This window comes from Priapulus caudatus, unplaced genomic scaffold (genome assembly GCF_000485595.1).
Source record: "Priapulus caudatus unplaced genomic scaffold, Priapulus_caudatus-5.0.1 Scaffold469, whole genome shotgun sequence".
NCBI classification, from domain to species: Eukaryota; Metazoa; Priapulida; class Priapulimorpha; order Priapulimorphida; family Priapulidae; genus Priapulus; species Priapulus caudatus.
The window spans coordinates 22766-42550 of NW_014577530.1; the positions used below are offsets into that span (position 1 = coordinate 22766).

General features: G+C 46.1%; 2 protein-coding genes across 4 annotated transcripts in view; one reads left to right on the forward strand and one right to left on the reverse strand.

The window, feature by feature from the left end:
• Window positions 1-15981, forward strand: part of LOC106810738 (glycerol-3-phosphate dehydrogenase [NAD(+)], cytoplasmic-like) — a 30185-nt gene extending 14204 nt beyond the window's left edge. Inside the window, exons 5-11 of one of the 2 annotated variants that reach the window (XM_014814178.1) lie at window positions 697-835; window positions 1829-1941; window positions 3945-4065; window positions 8209-8318; window positions 10478-10584; window positions 11943-12035; window positions 14044-15981. In XM_014814178.1, coding sequence (XP_014669664.1) covers window positions 697-835; window positions 1829-1941; window positions 3945-4065; window positions 8209-8318; window positions 10478-10584; window positions 11943-12035; window positions 14044-14116 — 756 coding nt within the window. In that variant the 3' untranslated portion in view covers window positions 14117-15981. Of the gene's footprint in view, window positions 1-696; window positions 836-1828; window positions 1942-3944; window positions 4066-8208; window positions 8319-8696; window positions 8807-10477; window positions 10585-11942; window positions 12036-14043 lie in introns of both variants that reach the window. The other variant, XM_014814177.1, reaches the window with a different exon arrangement.
• An 87-nt stretch (window positions 15982-16068) lies between these two features.
• Window positions 16069-19785, reverse strand: part of LOC106810740 (peroxisomal trans-2-enoyl-CoA reductase-like) — a 5772-nt gene continuing 2055 nt past the window's right edge. Inside the window, exons 2-8 of one of the 2 annotated variants that reach the window (XM_014814179.1) lie at window positions 19128-19270; window positions 18782-18947; window positions 18525-18606; window positions 18091-18187; window positions 17639-17746; window positions 16971-17085; window positions 16069-16613 (exon numbers count right to left, since the gene is read on the reverse strand). In XM_014814179.1, coding sequence (XP_014669665.1) covers window positions 16531-16613; window positions 16971-17085; window positions 17639-17746; window positions 18091-18187; window positions 18525-18606; window positions 18782-18947; window positions 19128-19270 — 794 coding nt within the window. In that variant the 3' untranslated portion in view covers window positions 16069-16530. Of the gene's footprint in view, window positions 16614-16970; window positions 17086-17611; window positions 17747-18090; window positions 18188-18524; window positions 18607-18781; window positions 18948-19127; window positions 19271-19785 lie in introns of those variants that run through there. The other variant, XM_014814180.1, reaches the window with a different exon arrangement.

Genomic DNA, 19785 nt, shown 5'->3' on the forward strand with positions numbered 1-19785 from the left:
GGGTTAGGGTTAGGGTTAGGGTTAGGGTTAGGGTTAGGGTTAGGGTTAGGGTTAGGGTTAGGGTTAGGGTTAACTGAATTCACTGAATTCAGTGAATTTCAGTGGATTTGCCATCATTTTGGTAAATTGAATAGCGTTCGAGTAAATTTCAGTGGATTTGGGGGTGGATTTGGTGGATTTGGGGGTGGATTTGGCCCCCAAATCCACCAAATCCACCCCCAAATCCATGGATTTGGGGGTGGATTTGGGTGAATCGTGTAACCCTTTTTGAGTGCCCTCTGTCTAGTTTTGATTGTGTTGTTTCATGTTGTCTTTGTATTGTGTTGTACTGTACATATCATATAATATTGTATTTTACTGTATTGTGTTTATTGTGTTATATTGTATCGAATTGTATTTTACTGTATTGTGTTTATTGTGTTGTATTGTATCAGGAGCATTGCTGATGTGATGCGTTGACAGCTGACGCTGTGTTCTCATCGTTGTTGTTGCGCGCGTGTTGACAGCTATGCGTGTTTTCATAGCTACGCGTGTTATACTGATTCTCATCGTTGCCGCGCGCGCGCGTGTTGACAGCTATGCAAGTTATGACAGCTACGCGTGTTATACTGATTCTCATCGTTGCCGCGCGCCCGTGTTGACAGCTATGCGTGTTATACTGATTCTCATCGTTGCCGCGCGCGCGCGTGTTGACAGGGTGTGGACATCAACGAGACGGGACTGGTGCTCATCTCTTCCATCATCGAGGATGCACTCGCAATCCCCGTCAGCGTGCTCATGGGAGCCAACCTCGCTAACGAGGTCGCGCAGGAGAAGTTCTGCGAGACCACTATAGGTGAGCGATCTACACCGGCGCCCTCTGGTGCGCGTCGGCAGCCCCGTGGTGCCTCTCTGCCACTTTATTTTATTTTTTATTTATTTGTTTGGGTGATTATATACTTTTTAATTATATTAAAAATAATTATAAGTTAAGTAATTATAATTAATTAGTTATATATATATATATATATATTAAATTCATAAAATTACATAACTGCCAATGATATATACACAAAAAGTGTGACTAGCACGCTTATTTACATTGTGGTCCTTGTTCACTTCCTTCCCTTCATTGCCTTTCTTCTATGCCTTCGCTCGTTTCTTGTTTTTGCTTTCTGTCTTTCTTCCTCTAGATAACTCCTGCGTTACATTCACCCTTTCCTTTTCAAAATTTGCTCCCTGAGTGAACCCAAGAAACTGTTTTATGCCCCAATAATTGTGAATTGTTCTAGGAAGCCATGTAAAAATATGTACATCTTGTGTAAGTTGCCTAGGCACAGTAACGTGAGCAGGCTGCCGAAGTATTTACGTAGCATGTCCAACCATGCACATTGCACAATAGTCGACACCATATCTAGACTTACCGAGCGAAAATACCCCCGTGTATCATTACAGGCAGTGAGAAGTGAACCATTGGCGGGAAAAAACTGCTAACGTTCACTCACCTCTGACATTTTCTGAGTTTCCTAACCGTTTTCCGCTCGGTCCACCGTCTGTCGATATCCAAATAGGCTGTTGTTATTGTTTTTACGCGCCATGCTCTAAACAGGTGTACAGACCTACTGCGGAGGGATCGGGGAACACTTAAACATGAACCTGGTTGAAGTTTTAATTTCACCCTTGCACGCCGCGGATCAGTTTCGACTGCAACCTCTATTGGCTGAATGACCTTCAACCGTGACTGTGACCTTGGCCCTGACTGTTGCCCTTGACCTTGACCTTGACCATTGACTGTGACCTTACCCCTGGCCTTTAATCCCAACCTTTGACCTTGACCTTGACCCCACAGGCTGCAAGGACAAGGACGTGGGAGTGATGCTGAAGGAGATGTGTCAGGCTCCGTACTTCCGCGTCGCCGTCGTCGACGAGGTCGAAGCCGTCGAGCTCTGTGGTGCCCTCAAGGTGAGTGCGCGTGCGGCAGTGGCGCCACCTAGCCCAATTCGTCGTCGCGCTGTTCGGTGGTGCCGCGGCGTCCTCTGTGTGCTTGTAGTCGTCACCGTGACGCGTAGCTCTGTGGCGCACAAGTACAATTACAAGTACTGGTAAGTATAATTACAAGTGCTGGTAACAAGTACAATTACAAGTACTGGTAAGTACAATTACAAGTGCTGGTAACAAGTACAATTACAAGTACTGGTAAGTACAATTACAAATGCTGGTAACAAGTACAATTACAAGTACTGGTAAGTACAATTACAAGTGCTGGTAACAAGTACAATTACAAGTACTGGTAAGTACAATTACAAGTACTGGTAACAAGTACAATTACAAGTACTGGTAACAACTACAATTACAAGAACAGATAAGAAGTGGTGAACTAGGAAAGGTGGATTTCCTTGTTACCGTGCGTGGACCGAAGGTATCTAATTACGCAGGTTCGGGGCTGCCATGTTATTCATATATATAATAATAGAGAGAGAGAGCGCAGTAAAGTCTATGTGGCACCCAGGAAGGAAGTATTGAAACCATAAACCCTCTAAACTGGGGGTACGTGATTTTTTTTTGGCCGCCGCAGTAGTTGGTATCTACAATAATAGAAACGGTGTGTGTGTGAGAGAGAGAGATGTTCCGGCGGGTGAGGCGGCAAGCGTAGAGTCGAATCGCGTGTTTTCTGGCAGCGAGCGAGCGCACCTATCCTCCCCCTCGCTGTGGTGGTGGAACAACAGCTGTGGCACGCTGGCGTGTTTTGTTTGTAGAGCAGAAAAGCTGAAATAGCTCAGGGCGGGGGGGGGGTTACAACAGCAAGTGTTCCCCCCTTTCCCCCTCGCTACCATCATGTACAGCACACGTGCACAGCGTTTGCGTGCGTGCGTGCGTGCATATGTGTGTGTGTGTGCGTGTGTGTACGTGCGTGCATATGTGTGTGCGTGTGCGTGTGTGTGCGCGTGCGTGCGTGCGTGTGTTTGTAGTATGCATGTAGGCAGGTTTAGGGTTAAAAAAAGGTAGGTCCTAAATTGGCAGGAATTGTTATCGCAATCCTAGCAGAGGTACGTTAATTATAACTCGTTTCTGGCAGCGCGCCAGCCATATTGGATTTCGAATGTGCCGGCCAGCTGTACAGGCAACGTGCAGGGATGCAATGCCGGTTCGAGTCTTGCGTACCTCTGCAAAAGCCAGAGCAGTGTGCGTTGATGCACCGCCGAGGCTATCTCGCATTTTACCCTCACGTCGAAAGATTCTTACACCAATATCCCCTTCCTAGTATCATAAATTCATCACAGAGGCACAATACGACTGGGTCACGTAAAGTACATGGTACTGTTGCTTCTTATGCGATGGTTGTTGATTGTTAGTGTAGCCGGCGGGCAGTATGTAGAAGATTGAGAGGTGCGGAAGTAGATGGAAGAGTAAGAGAGGGAGAGAGAGGAGAGAGTTAGAAAAGTGGGGTGAGGTAGAAAAGTTGAAGCAGGTGGAGAAAGTGGTAGACTTGGAGGAGGGGGAGAAGGCGGTACAAGATGGAAGAGGAGGTGGAAAGGCGAGGTAGTGGAAGGCGCTAACGCATGCGCAGTCTGGAATCGTGGGCGATGTAACGTTCGGCCATCGGAATTTTGACTATCGTGTATGTGTTTCCGTTCATATCTTAACAGTCGTGTGTGTGTGTGTGTGTTTGTATTTGCTTTCGAATCTTCAGGTTTCTATTTGTGTTACCATTCAATCAACTCTTGGCAGTCATATCATGATCACTCTGATTCTGACCGTTCCATCTGTATTTCCATCTGACCAACCGGTGATCGTCTGTATGTATATTCCCCATGTGGGCTGCTGTCCCTCCGTTCTAACGGCAGCATTGCTGTCTGTGTTTACATCCAACCAACCGGCGATCGTCTGTATGTATATAATTATTATTTCCCATGGCGGCTCTGTGTCAGTGTGTTCTAACGGTGTCTGTGTTTGCGTCTGCATAGAACGTGATCGCCGTGGCGGCGGGCATCACAGACGGTCTCGACCAGGGCGACAACACCAAGGCCGCAGTCATCCGCCTCGGCCTCATGGAGATGATCAAGTTCATCGAGCTGTTCTATCCAGGTAGGTGGCGCCACGCGGCGACGACGTGGGGCGGGAGCGACGCGAGACGCGCGTCTCGGCACAGTGCCGAGACAGGGTGAGGCAGGTCTCTGCAGGTGAGACAGGCTGAGGCAGGTGAGACAAGTTTATGAGCAGGTTATGGAGCGAGGCCGGTTACGCCGGGTGCCGGCACGCGAGTTGAGACCTGTCTCGCTCGACAGTAAGGCCTGCCTGTCTGTCTCGGTGCGTGACGAGACAAGACTGGTGGTCTCAATGGGCGCTGGGTTGAGACGTGTCTCTGTGGTTGCGGTCTCGATTACGGACGTCTCATTTGCACGTGTAGTGAGGCCCAGCAATCGGCGTTTACGCTGGCATAAAACCGCCGGTGAATTATTAAACTCATTTTTCGCCCCCTCTAATTATTAACCATGCTCGCACGATTGTGCGCGTTTAAGAATGCTTAGCTGCGCAGGAAAATTAAACGTCGTTTGTTCTTTTGGGTTTTTTTGCCGAAAAGCTGGGTCTCGTTAACAGCCAGCCGGAAGTGAATTGTGGTCGTTTAATGGCGGTTACCTCGATCGCCATGTTTATCACGGTATTTTGCACCTACCTGGCTGGTATTTTGCACCTACCTGGCTGGTATTTTGCACCTACCTGGCTGGTATTTTGCACCTACCTGGCTGGTATTTTGCACCTACCTGGCTGGTATTTTGCACCTACCTGGCTGGTATTTTGCACCTACCTAGCTGGTATTTTGCACCTACCTGGCTGGTATTTTGCACCTACCTGGCTGGTATTTTGCACCTACCTTCCTGGTATTTTGCACCTACCTTCCTGGTATTTTGCACCTACCTGGCTGGTATTTTGCACCTACCTGGCTGGTATTTTGCACCTACCTAGCTGGTATTTTGCACCTACCTAGCTGGTATTTTGCACCTACCTAGCTGGTAGTTTGCCACCTATGATCTGCGCGCATCACGCGGCGATGACTTGTGGTTCTCGAACGGCATTTGGTGTCTGGCTGATGCGTCGAGGTCACCGTGCATGTCGGTGTGATGCTCGCTGAGTGTATTTGGTTGTAGTAGCTGTGGAAATATTTTACTAGCGAGAGTATAAGCGTTTGCTTGCAGCTGTGTACAGCACGTGGCGTACCTGATATGGCTTAAGTTGATAATCGTACTAAATGAGTGTACTTTTAATAAAAGATCGTGCGCATGTGTAAAAGGCGTCGGTGCCTTGTGCTATAAATACTGGGTATTTAAATTAATATTAACAGCATGCATCATGCAGTGATCTAACTTTGATCGGTAGCACCTGAATTCCAGAAGCACTACTCAGGTATGTAGATCTCCCCCAACCTTCCCCTCCCCCACCCTTTCTCCACCACCCATGCACATGTCGTGCTTTCATAAAATTGCCATGTTAGGTTTTACGAGTCGGGGTATCAACATGCATACATGTGGGGGTAGGTAATGACAAAGATAAGACAATAGAAATGACAAACGACAAGATGATTTGTCATTATCTACTCCTGATACACGTATACATGCAGTATAATATGTAGAGAGTGCAGAACACACGCGGTCAGAGAGCTACGGCTTAGAACTATGGCTTCCGACAGTTATCGCGCGCAGTAAAACAGCTCCCGTGCGTTGGTTAGTGCATGCCGATTTTATATATTGATTATTCTACGTGTTTGTTATTGCTGCTGTTATTTTTTTTCCCCTTGGTTTCGACGTGTGCACAAGCTTGCGTTCGATGGCAACGGTAAAGTTCGTTCAAACCCGAAGCGTGATCGTGAAGCATGTGTTTCTAGCGACTAGACACGTGGCGATGTCGTTTCCGTGGTCAGCTTCTGAACTCATCAGCATGTTTACTGCCTGAACTCTCTAAGATGTACTTAACTACAATATAAATGGTGTATACACGTGTATATATACATACATAAATATATGTGTATATGTGTATGTATATATACATATATACGTATATATATTATATATATACATATATACATATATATTATCAAGAGCGTATAAAGAAGGAGAGCGTACAACGGTGAAATGCTGAAACCATGTTGCAGTGTTAGTCGAATTAATAAACTTTCCCCCGTTTTATTTTTTTACAGACTCGCGTTCTGTGCACTGTATGTTGCTTCCGGTCGCCGCCGTGTAGCGCTGACTCGATTCGTTATTACTACAGCGTTGCTACATCCAGCGTAAGGGGCGGATCATCACCATGGTGATAAATAACAAGACGTTTTTGTGGAGTAATGGCTGCGTCAATGACTGGAAATGCGAGAAAAGATAGTAGAAGGAAAATACATTTCATTGTCAATGAATGACGGAAACACGCGAGGTTTCCCGAAGCTATCACCAGAACGCGAGTCGGTCGCAGTACTGACTAATGTCGAGTCGGTGTTCGGCGAAAATACCAGACTTTCACCACTCATTATCTCAGCGTAGGGGCATCGTAGGGACATGCGGTTTGTTTTATATGAACAAGGTAGGACAGCTGATCAATAATACTGGTTTTCAGCATTTTACTGTTGTACGCTCTCCTTCTTTATACGCTCTTGATATTATATATATATATAATCAGGAGTGTCTAATAAAAGCAAATTGTGTTTTTATTTAGAAACAAATTTGTTTTTCCTTACTCCTGATTTTATTTGCACGAACAGTGGTTGCACTGGTCTGTGTTTTGCATGTCGGCTCATCTTGCTTCCCATTCTTTTAGCAGGTTCCTCGCGCGCTGGTTGCTGTCACTGGTCGCTTCTGCCTCTACTCTTAATATAATCTCTTATCAACGCGCACTCCCTGCTATGCAGTATACATGTATGTGTGCGTGTGCAACCTCGTCTGCTGCTTGTGCATCTGTGTCGCTGTCGTTGTGTGTCTGCGTGTGGCGTGTCTGTATATGTCAGTGTATGTGCATTTGCGTGCGTGCGCGTGTGTGTGTCTTTTTTCCGTGCAATTTTTTTTTGCTGCTTGTATCTGCATTAGCGTTCCAACTAGTGCTTCGGCATGGGTGTAGGTAGGCATGGCAGGCAGGCAACCCTCGCGAAATGAAAGTTGATAGCGGTGGGTAAATCCTACTATTACTAACAATAGTAATAATTTACCTGACAATTGCTCACGCTCTGAAGTGATGCAAACGAACCGAGAAGAGTGACCGATCGTTCTACGCGAGAAACGGTCGTGTCTGCAGCATCAGTATGACAGGGTGACAGGGTGACAGGGTGACAGAGTAGCATCAGTGTGCGGCGTGACACCTGTGTGAGTGCCGTGGTGCGTCGCCTCCGCCGCCGTTGCAGCTTTCATTTCGTTTTGCCGTGCCGCTGCGGTGATGCCAGGGTCAGTAGAGACCTGTGTGGCGGTAGTGTCTTATCCAACCACCGACTAATACTGCTTCTGATGCTGCGCAAACCACAACAGCTGCTGCATCTCCTTGCTACGCTCCCTGGCTCCAAACCGCTTACTGTTCGTAACTGTAGAGGGCGTTGATTCGATAAAGAAATGTGTTGGATTTTGTGTGAGGTCATTAATTGACAATAATTGCTATTAACTTCAATTTAGAGATCGACTTGTGCGGTCACAACATTTAACTATTTGGTTTTAGGCATGTTATGGTTAGTTGGTCACTAAATTATATTGTTAACTGCGTGTTTAGTTTGAATTTAAAATTGTAGAAAAAAACGAACAAAAAAATGTTAGTGGTAATCTTCATTCCATTTCATGCGATCATAATATTATAATTTAACATTACATTTATATCAAAAAATTGAACGGTATTGGTTTCCAAATTCCATATTTATTATCGTTTTGCTCACGTTTTATTTTAAATCATTTCTTGTTGTTATTGATTTTCTGAAAATTGTCACAATAAATTTATTTCGCCATCCTTTGGCCTGGTTTTCTCTGTGAACTATTCAAAAATCAATTGACATTTCGTCCGACTAGGGTGTGGGGAGGCGTTAGCAGGGAGGTGTGAAGCGCATTGTGTGTGTGTGTGCATGCGTTTCTTAAAACCAACACATGTACAGTAGTAGTTGCCTTTCTAGAGCGAATTGTTAGCGCGCACATTAGACAAGTGGGCTGTGATTAGACACTGTCGCTATCCTGTCTCTTTTGACTAACCGGGGGTCGTTTGTTTTGGCTGTAGGTCGCGACAAATGGATATTCCTGCAGTCGTGTGGCATAGCCGATATAATAGGTGGCTATTGCAATGGGACAAACTACAAGATGACGATGCAGTTTATGACGTCCGGCAAGGTACGGTGAGGGCGCCAGGCGCCGCGCCCGCCACCAGAGGGCGGCAGCATCGGGGAGCCGTCCCGCCCGTCCCGAGACGCGCACGCACAAATTCTCCCGCCCCCAGCGGTGGCACCCCCACCGCCCTGGCGCCCACGCCCGCCTGCTGAGCGTACAAATTTCTCTTCCCGTTGCGCCGAAAAAATCCAGCGTGCACGCCGGCGTTATTTCTAACCCCCCGCCACCACCCTCGGAACGAGAATTGCGTTTCCGGCCGACAAACAAGAGCGTCTCCAGTTGCCGCACTCTCTCGTGCTCGGGCGCGGCCCTTCCCCCCGCGGTGGTGTTCGCCGCCTCCCTTCATCAACGCGGTCCCGCTTTGCTTTTGTCTCGCTGCAGGCTGTAGCACTGAAACGTTCCTAGAGAGCTGTGGCATCGCCGACCTCGTCACGACCTGCTACGGCGGCCGAAACCGGAGACTCGGCGAAGCGTTCGTCCGCACCGGGAAGGTAATGAGAGGCGGTGCCCCCTGCCGGTGCGCGGGGGGGAGGACACCCCACGCCGGGCGGGGCACGCCCTGCCGCCTCGTGCGTCTCCTCACACTCGTCTCGTTCGCCGAGTTTCCTTTCTAGCGGATGCGGCTGACGGACCATGCCGATCTTCTGCTGGTGGCGCGGGGTGCTGGCGTGGATTCGCGTCGCCGCGATTGCCCGTGGCGCGCTCTGGCGGGCGTTGCATGAGCGAAATTGTGCGAGAACGAATGCGGATGATTGTTGGTGTGCGAGCGAGCGTGTGTGAAGTGGCGCCACCTTGTGGCAAGCGCTGTCGGCTGCGGTCACGGCGAGTCGCGGGCTGAGGTCGGAGAGTGGTGGGTGTGGCGTTTGCGCGGGCAATCATAGGTGTTTGATTCTCCTGTGTTTTATCCTGTGCTTTTTCGCAGAGGTGTGTTCTCTCTCGGTTTCGCACGTCGAGGGAATTTGTGAAACGATTCTAACGATCGTACACAAAATCCATCGATTCTCACCTAGTCGTGTCTGCAATCCTCTTCTGTGCATATATACTTTAATGCTATAGTAGCAGTTCTAGAACTTAAGGCAGATAGAAGAGATGTAGATAGAACGTTCACTGGTTTTACAATGTCTATAATTTTTTAGAAGTATTTACTCACTATATTATTGTAAACGAAGTTGTATTTTTCGCATACAACGTGACATTTGTGCGAAACGCGTTTGCATAAAGGTATTAATAGGACTCTTACATCAATATGTTTGAATTAGTTTAGGATCTAAAAGAACAGGCAATATTTTTGCAATGCCACTATGTGTAAAAAACCGTCCTGCATTTTCCTATTTATATTTCGTTTAAAAAAACATTTTTCTGGTACTATTTATGGTGCCTTTAGCCAGCACTGCAATGATAGCTCTATTACTAATGTTTAAACCGGTGCAAAATCGACTGAGGTGGGGCCGCTGTCAGCAGTGTTGTAGTTCTACAGTAACGATTAGCACTATTGCAACGCTAGCGTTAATGCGAATGATGAAAATGCGATCGCATAAATACTGTAGACACCCCCACTGCAATCCCCGCGGCAATCTGCCCGCTTACAATACAATAAATGCTACAGGGAAGAAGTAACGGCCCATCATTACCGACTGGACCGATTCACCGAGACTAGTATTACGATATTACGATGTCTGATGTTATTACTGATCAGACCGATTCACGGAGACTAGTGTTACGACGAATACATGTCTGACAGCGGCCTCATCATGTCAGTCTGTATGACGGGTGTCACTGCCACCGACCTTGGTCACTCCAGCGGTTGTGCTTCTAAGCACTTCTTCTTGCTTCTTTCAGAGCTTCTAAGCTCTTCTTCCATCCTTCGTTTCAGAGCTTCTAAGCTCTTCTTCCATCCTTCGTTTCAGAGCTTCTAAGCTTTCCTTCTTTCAGAGCTTCTAAGCTCTCCTTCCTTCCTTCGTTTCAGAGCTCCTAAGCTCTTCTTCCTTCCTTCGTTTCAGAGCTTCTAAGCTCTTCTTCCTTCCCTCTTTCAGAGCTTCTAAGCTCTCCTTCCTTCCTTCGTTTCAGAGCTTCTAAGCTCTTCTTCCTTCCTTCTTTCAGAGCTTCTAAGCTCTTCTTCCTTCCCTCTTTCAGAGCTTCTAAGCTCTTCTTCCTTCTTTCAGAGCTTCGTGCAGCTTGAGCGGGAGCTGATGAATGGACAGAAGCTGCAGGGTCCGACGACGGCGGCCGAGGTCTATGAGATGCTGAAGAACAAGGGCATGGAGGACCAGTACGTGCACGAAGAAGCCCTGCAGGGTTTCTCTTTCCATCTTCCCCCTCCTCCCCCGTATCTGGTTTCGCGCGGCGTATTTTTGCGGGGAAAGGTTTAGCCTGTTGCTTTACCACGTGACGTGTGTCGCGGTGCTTGCCGCGTGCTCGCTTGATGTTCAACCGCGAGTGTTCACCACATGTTTACCTTTTGTCTAGCCAAAATGTTTCCTGTGTCTTTACCTGATCAATGTTGTTTTACCTGATGTTCGACCAGTGTTTGGCACCCGGTTCCTGCCTTGTTTTCCTGCTCACTGCCCTGGTTGCTCCTCTCTCTTCCTCTTCCTCTTCCCGTAGATCCAAAAGTACCTCACCAGGTGGCAGCGCTGTGCCGGTAGTTGACTACTTCGCTCGGTAATGGATTTGTTACGTAGTTTGAGCGGCTGGGATGTCAGAGGCCGACGTGGTGGTCCGGTGGTCTGGTGACGCGTGGATGTTAGAATAGTAGGAACGCGGATGTATGTGAGGTGGATGGATGCGTATGCTGCATGTGCGTGCACCCGTGTGTGCGTGCATGTGCCGGTGCGTGTGTAGATAGATGTGGTGACAGTGATGTGTGGATCGATGGATGGGACTGTGACAATGTGTTGTGCATGGTGGGAGTATGGATATGATGGTGACAGGTGGACAAATGTGACAGTGGCGTGTTGATGGATGTTGTGACGGTGACACATTGACAGATGTTGTGACAGTGACACGTTGATGGATGTTTGTGACAAGGACGTATTCGTGGATGGTTGTGACAATGACACGTTGATGGATGTATGTGAATTGTGACAGCAACGTGTTGATGCGATGTTGTGACAGTGATGCATTGATGGATGTATGTGACAGCGACGTGTTGATGCGATGTTTGTGACAATGATGCATTGATGGATGTATGTGACAGCGACGTGTTGATGCGATGTTGTGACAATGATTATGATGCATTGATGCGATGTTTGTGACAACGACGTGTTGATGCGATGTGACAATGACACGTTGATGGATGTATGTGAATTGTGACAGCAACGTGTTGATGCGATGTTGTGACAGTGATGCATTGATGGATGTATGTGACAGCGACGTGTTGATGCGATGTTGTGACAATGATTATGATGCATTGATGCGATGTTTGTGACAACGACGTGTTGATGCGATGTGACAATGACACGTTGATGGATGTTTGTGACAATGACACATTGATGGATGTATGTGACAGCGACGTGTTGATGCGATGTTGTGACAATGACACATTGATGCGATGTTTATGACAGCGACGACACCCCGTCCATCGTCGCCACCGCTCACGCGTGTTTCTCTGACTCTCCTCCCCCGCAGGTTCCCGCTGTTCACCGCGATCCACCGCATCTCGTCGGAAGGCATGCCTGCGAAGGAGTTGATCAAGTGCCTGATGCATCACCCGGAGCACATGTAAGCGCCGCGCGCACACACCACGCAGCCGCCGCGCGTAGATCGTAGCAGAATAATCACTGATGATTGCTGCGCGCTAAAGAGGCATCTGCCGCTTCGCTAGCTACTAACTTCGATCACGCACGAGCGAGCGTCGTGCCTTTCTCGTCGCGTCGGACATGCCCGGGGGGGGGGGGGTACTGTCGTGCAAAAATGTCATTTGTCAATTATATTTCTCAATTTGTTAATTTTATTTGTCACTCGCACAAAATTTTTAGTTTTTTTCATTCCTTCCCCAAACATGTTCGCTATGTTCCGCTCATAGGTCGCTTTTTTATCCCATTGTTTTTAATGTGCTGTTTTTGAGTGTTACATAATTCATCACGTTGGCAATCGATGAAAAATTTCGAACCCAAGGTTGTACGTGTTGCCGCTGTAACATGGCACACTGCCTTTTTCCTACCCTCAAAATTTGCCACGGAGGCTATGAGGTCAGGGTTTGCAAGTTTTATCACGGGGCTGGTGACCACTCTTGTCCCACAGCTGGGAGCCACTATTCTATTATCGGCGGTATTTCCGGGCATGTCTGATCAGGGTGCGGCGTGAGCTGCACTAGATGGTATGGCTGTAGTTGTCTGATAACACAGATGGCTTCTTCTAGCTGCAAGGATGACACGCGAGGTGAAGCAAGCGCGCGAGGGGGAGGGAGGGGGGGCGAAGAAGCAGAGGGAACGGGATGTCGGTTGTGACGATCATGTTGAACCGACCCCAGGGGGGAGGGTGGGGTGTGTGAGATCTGTGCAACTTTCCATTGCTGTTGCCCCGCGGTTTGTGCCTTGCTATTAATACAACAAGCAGATAACCACTGATTGCTGCTGGGTATAGTAGTGGTGGCATGCGCATAGCAATAGCGCTAGTTCGCGTACTAAGATGCAATCGACGCGCGCGGAGCGTCGTGGATTTGTTTGTTGTTTATCGTTAGATTGTTTGTTAACTGGTGCTTGGCGGTCGGGTGTCGGTGTGTTAAGGTTGCGGGCGAATCACGCACGCACGTGAGACGCAGAGAGGCTGGTTGTGATGCTGCGTAAACCCCCTATTCCCTGCTGCGCATATAGAGGTCTGATCTCATTGTTACCAGGGGGTAGATAATGACGAATAAAGGAAGATTTGTCGTTATCTACCCCTGTTGTTACGTAGGTTTAGCGGCTAACCGTTCGTAGCTCGCCGTTGCCGTAGCTAGACTAACGGGTCGTTACGAGGCGCGTGAGAGACGTGACGTTGTTGTTTTTCGTTGTTATTTATTCGCGGCGACTGTCACTTTGTGTCACCCGTCACTCACTGCAGGTACCGTTCTATCGTAGCAGTGAATGTGGCTCGTGTTTCACCTCGTGTTCTGTTGTTCTATTCGCCTGCAGAGTTCGTTCTCTCGAGTACTTTTCGTGTGTTAAATGCGTATGCTTGATAAAGATGAGATATACATACTCGTTTTAAATTGATAAGGGAAACTTGTGAAAGTAAAGATTAGCCACAGAGAGAAAGTGCAATGATTTCTGTGCGTCTGTGTGTGTGTATGTTTGTGGAATAGTGAGTGATATAGTGTTGAAACTACCTGTGTGATTTGTAAGTTGAAACTACCTGTGTGATTTGCAGGTTGAAACTAATGTGAGTGAAATATCCCCTGAAGAATGCGACGTGTTGAATAGCATAGAGTAACTAAAATTTGTCGGATGCATACTATCGTTGAGTCTTAGTAGCTTATTGCCTTTTGCTTCGTTCCTGCTTACATTAATTACTATTAATTTTACTTAATTATTGTCGTTTTGCGTGATTCCGTCAGCATGAACCTGTGGCAGTTGTCATGGCGATCAACATAGCAGTCCTGGCAAGGCTACCACAGGTGTCATGACGACGACCTGGAAAGGCCGCCACGACGCCAACCTGGCTAGGTCGTCATGGCGACGACCTAACAGGTGTCATGGCGGCCGCCGGATTTCCGACGTGTGAGATTAATGTTGTCATTTTGTGGCAGGGACAAAGAATACCACGAGCATCCCTTCCTTCACCTACGATCCGTGCCCGCCACCTCCCCAACGAGCCCCTGAAGCAGTCACCAGGTGGAGCCACCTGTCTGCGCATGAGGACGCGGTTGCTGCACGCGCATGAGTGTCGGCCGTCCGCTGCAGTCGGCCGAGATTTAACGATCAGTGTTTTTTGTTGCGTGTTTTGTTCGTGATTGACGCGTCGTACTGCTGAACAGAAGATGAGAAGGGGGCGTGGAAGAATTTCACAAGGCAAAATCGGGTTATTTTAGCTTGCGTTGTTGTCGTTGTTGTTTAATTCTGTGTTCGTGTTTATGTGTGTGTACACGCGCGCGCGTGTGTAGTGTATTTATCATCCGCTATCGCTTCGCTGTTGTTTGCCTGTTCAGTTATTCACGAAAAATCGCACCACGCTGCTCACATATGGCTTTTACCGATACATAGGCAAGGTACTAGGACTGTACCTTACTAGGACGCAATCTTACCGCCCACTTTTCATATAAAACTTTTCCCCATATCCTAGAGCATGTTTCAATCATGATAAACATCATAACTGCGATGTTGCAATCTTATGTAGACGATATTTTAGAACAGGTTTTGTCGGTAAAGTTGACGCAGTGACAGAGAGGTGGAATTCATAATTCACTGGTGGTTAGGATGCATAGGGTATATCAATACTGAATGTAAAATAGGCAAGGGTTAGGAAGACAAACAAATGTATGGAATATCTGTATGTAGAGTGGCAAATACATCAGCATTGTGTCTCTCGTTCTTTATAGTGTACATGTATATATATATATGTTAATAATTATGACAGTTACTCAGATGATAATATACATATTCATCTATATATAGAAATGCAAAACTTTCATTTATTTTTTACGTGACGCGCGTGTGACCGTGTCCTGCGCACGCGCGACGGGACAGGTATCGATGTAACGACACAGTCCCAAGTCGGTGTCGAATTCTCGAATATCGCGTTTCTCCTGCCGCGCGCCGCACAGCTCGAGGTTACACGCCAAACTCAGGGCAACATTGTCATTGATGAAACTTTTTCGACCGATACTCACGAGTTTTTCTCTGTGGTATCTATTACCCGAATGATTTGCAAAATGCTGCGGTCCTTTGGCAGAGGACGGATCTCGGTCTCTCTCGTTTTGTTTCGCCTTTTGTGTTGCAGGCTTCACCACGCTATATGTACAGCTGTTGTGTGATCACGCATCGACTAGTATATGTATATATATAATCGGCATGTTGTATTCTCCTTCCCTCGTCGATTCCGCTCGACTCTGTAGCCCGCATTTCTGCTTCCAGGCCCCTCATTATACCCGTATAGGCAACAGTCGATGTGTGTTGTTCTGACCATAGAGCATAGTTGTTCTGATCATAGAGCATAGTTGTTCTGACATAACCATCTACGATCATTGCAAAAAATTTGTCCAACGTGATTTTTTCATGTTGCCTATTCGCTATCGTCATCTCTGGGTGCTGGTTACCAAGTATATCTGACATGAAATTGTTACTATTGGCATTAGTTCGAAATTAATTCTACATGAATGGTGCATTTCTATAGAGAGTAGCCTATTGATAGTTTGACAGCATACAGTATGTAGTCGTTGGTTATGAAGCGCACAATCTATATTAGTTGCTGTGTTAGGGCGTCTTCCATCCCTTACTCGTTCAATTAGGGCAAACGCTAATAAGCGGTTAAGTTTATGGATGGAAGGAGGCGTTAATACAGAACTAGCTGTTACCATGAACAAAGCACAGGCACGACGAACGTTTACGTATATCATCGCGACGAGGATTAGTTGTTTATTATCTCGTGCCTGTGCTTTGCTTGTCGATGTCATTTGTTGTCTGTGTGAGCAATCGATTGAGCTTTATATTTTGCAAAATGTGTAAGGAATAACACCTTGGTTAGTTGATTGCTTTGTTCTGGCTATTTTTCAAAACTTTTGCTCAGTCAACATGAGAGTGCAATATTGACAGAAAAAAAACAATAACAGGTGGAATATAAACAATATTGTAGGTCACTTTGTTTTGACAATTAATTACACGAGACAATAATATCAAGAATCATTTGAAAATATGTGCACTGCTTGCAAATTCCAACCCTCATGGTATCTCACAGATTACACTTCGTGTTCATTTGTGTGAATACTACATATTGCCATGGTTTCCATAACAGTAAAATAACTGTGAAGCTTGCATACAAGACCCAATTCAAATGCTATTCACTTTCAATCTCACAATTTCAGCCCTATCCATCGTGATAACCTAGGAACCAAAATTAAACTTTTTGAGGGACATCTCAGAGAGTCCAATCATCTTTATTGCGCCCAAACTTTCATGTGCCTGTACGGTAATACCATTTCCAAGGCAAAAGGTTTGTTGTATGTCATACACGCCACAGGCAACTTCACACTATCCCTGAGTCGCGTCACAACGGGTACTGAAGGCGTCGCGTGTGTGCCTCACAGCTTTGAGGGAGGTGTGGAACCTTGGCCTCCATCGTCTTCTGTCTGTCCCTCCAACGGTGCCGGCCAGCGGTCGTGATCTGAAAAAATCAAACCACTCGCTCTGTACGAAGAAACGTAGAACCGAGACGCAACGGCCGAAGCGCATCATCGCTACACTAAACTCCAGCGTGAGCTATTGCCTTCCAATTTGGAATCCCCTCCTAGGTTCTGTCGCCTGATTTGCAATCATACTGCATGCTTAACGTCTCGTTGTATTTAGGTATGCAGAATTTATTCACTGTAGCTGTGCGAAATCGAGAGAATTCCTTCCACCTACCAGCTCGTATTCGTAGATTTCATTTTTCCGAACAATTTTGACAAATCTGAAGTTAGCTCTCGTCACACCGGAGTGATACAGAATGTTGTCGTTGGTCGTAAATTTCATTATTTTTCACCTGGAATCTCGAAGAAGTTCCTGGAGTAGAGGCTCCCTCCCGAATCAACGTTAAGCGTCGCCCCCGAGACGAACGATGCACCGGGGCTCAACAGGAAGCAAACCGCTGCTGACACCTAGTGGCAGAATAATAGAAAAACTGTAGAAAAATATTAAAAATATATATAATTTATTTATGTAAATATCTAAATATATAATAAGAAATATTAGGGAGAAGGGCATGCAGAAGATTTCACCTGAACAAATGATGGGCAGTATTTGTTAACGCGACATGCATACACATACGCACACACACGTAAAATTACAAACGTGTGCATTATATACATCTACCCATACATATACACATGTACAACGAACTAACAGTAATAAAGTAAACAATGACTATAGTTTTTCATTGGTGGCTAAAAAATAACTTTGGTAGCTCAAGTCTTGGCTCAAACTTTAAAACATCCAGAGGGAGCCCTGCTATACATATACATACGTGAAACAAACAGGCAATATAATAACAGCAAGGCATACATTACTGGGTTACACTGACCTCCTACATTGTTCCCAGCCGCCTGGTAGGTATCTCACGTTGGGTATCTCGCCTGGCGGGTATCATACGTGAAACAAACTAGCAGTAATAACAGCGGGTCGTACATTACTGGGTTACATGTGAACACAGACCTCCTGCACCGTTCCCAGCCGCCTGGCGGGTATCTCAGGCTTGAGTCGCTCAAACAACGCCGGGTCCCCATAGTTCATCGCCGCCGACTCAGAGTAGATGGCGCTACCCTGAAACAGACGCGAGCGACCTTAACACGCAACCTTGCTCCGCGACCTTAACACGCGACCTTAACACGTGCCCTTGACATGCAACCTTAACACACGACTTAACACGAGATTTATTTAGAAGATGATATGGCGGTATTTCGAATTGGCTATGCATGCAGCACTGGCAGTGGGGGGGGGGGGCATGTGCCACTTCTTTCAATCAGCTTTTCTTTGAACGAAAGAGAAACGATCGAATGAAATTCGACTGATTCTGCAATTGATACTAACTAGAGTGGCCTTCAGAAAATTACACCTGAACACGTAATAAAGAATTTATGATACGAATAATGCTGTTAAGACCCTACCGGTAGAACACAGTTGATTCTGATGCCGTACTTAGCCCACTCAATTGCCATCGTCTTTGTCATATTCTCCACACCTGCTCGTGCTGCCCCCGAGTGGCTAGAAAAAAAGTCGACTGTGCATAAGTTTGGGAAATGCATCCCCTTGCTAATTCGAGCTGTGATCACATCTAACTTGTTAAACTGTAGAGAAGAAAACATGAAGTGTGAAAGACTTTGTAGTATCACGCAAATTTTATTTCTGGAGTTGAATGCGTGACTTAGCTGGATGAATACGGTGTAACATCACAACGGTGCTACATCAGCTTTGGCCGTGGATTCATCTCAAAATATATGCGACACTCCAAGTATGCAAAAAAATTATTCTTATTTTTTCACAATCTTAATTACAATCTAATAAAGTAGTTTATTAATTAAACTAGTAATTGCATACCTACCCCATGAACAGCATACCCTTCACCATGTCGGCAATTATGTTCACAATTGAACCACCATTTTCCTTCATTCCGGAATGAAAAGCTGAAAAGAAAAGTACCAAGCAATTACTTCAGTTCTGTTCCATTATTTACACAAAACCTCTGTATTTTCACCTACCTTACCGGCATTTTTTGTAACCATGGTGTAATCCAGTTATTATCGTACCTCGATTCACCAACAGAATGTTTCATGACAGTATGTATTATAAATACTATACCTTCTCTACACATGAGGAATGCACCAGTGAGGTTTGTATCTATCACAGCTTGCCAGCCTTTGGTACTGATGTCTTCAACATGTGATATGTACTGTCCCCCCCCATTGTTGACCAGAAAGTCTATCTTGTGAAACTTTTCTAGGGTAGACTCCATCAAATTCTTAACCTAGGAATAGAAATTATTTAAGGTCATATTATGCCATATAGTTGATACTTTGTATTCTCGAATATAACAATCGATCATATCTCATGCAGTTCCATGATAATGTCTTCATCTGAATTCATTTTACCATGCCAAGACTAAGAAGTATGAATTAACTACAGGTTACTGCAACTAACCAGGTACCTCATTTTCCTTGCGTATGTTGCACGGTATAGCAAGCAAATCTGCCCCGGTGTGCGGCTGCGCTACCACAAGGCGATTTCTCATGTCCTCTGCTGCTTTCCTAAGGCGCTCCTCATTGCGTGAAGCTACAACCACTTTGCATCCTGTTTGCAAATAAGGAAGCCGGAAATATATATAAATTAGACTTACTTAGACCTAGAGATAAATGGATGGCTACATGGTGAAATCATGAAAATGATACCAGGTGCAAGTCTGGACTGGAGACGTTTCAAGAGTCATTCCTGATAATATTTCAAGATCAAATATCTAGTAGGCCTATGTGAAACATGATAATGAGGTATTATTCATAAGAAACACAGACCTGACCCTCGCTAACCCCCCACCCTTACCACCACTGGCACCACCCCACACACACTAATCATGTCAGTTGCAACCTTTACTTGGGATTAAGTTCAAGTAATTAGTATGACTAGGCTCTCCAGCCTGCATCTATATATTTATCTACATTCATAAATTTGGCGCAAATCTTAGCACCTTAGGTATCACGAAGTGATGCACAGATTTCTAGTGTGCGTAGACATCCGACCCGATCGGCGAGTGCTGAAGAAAATTGACCAATCACAGAGCAGCGCCATGGGAACCGCATTCGAATGGAATG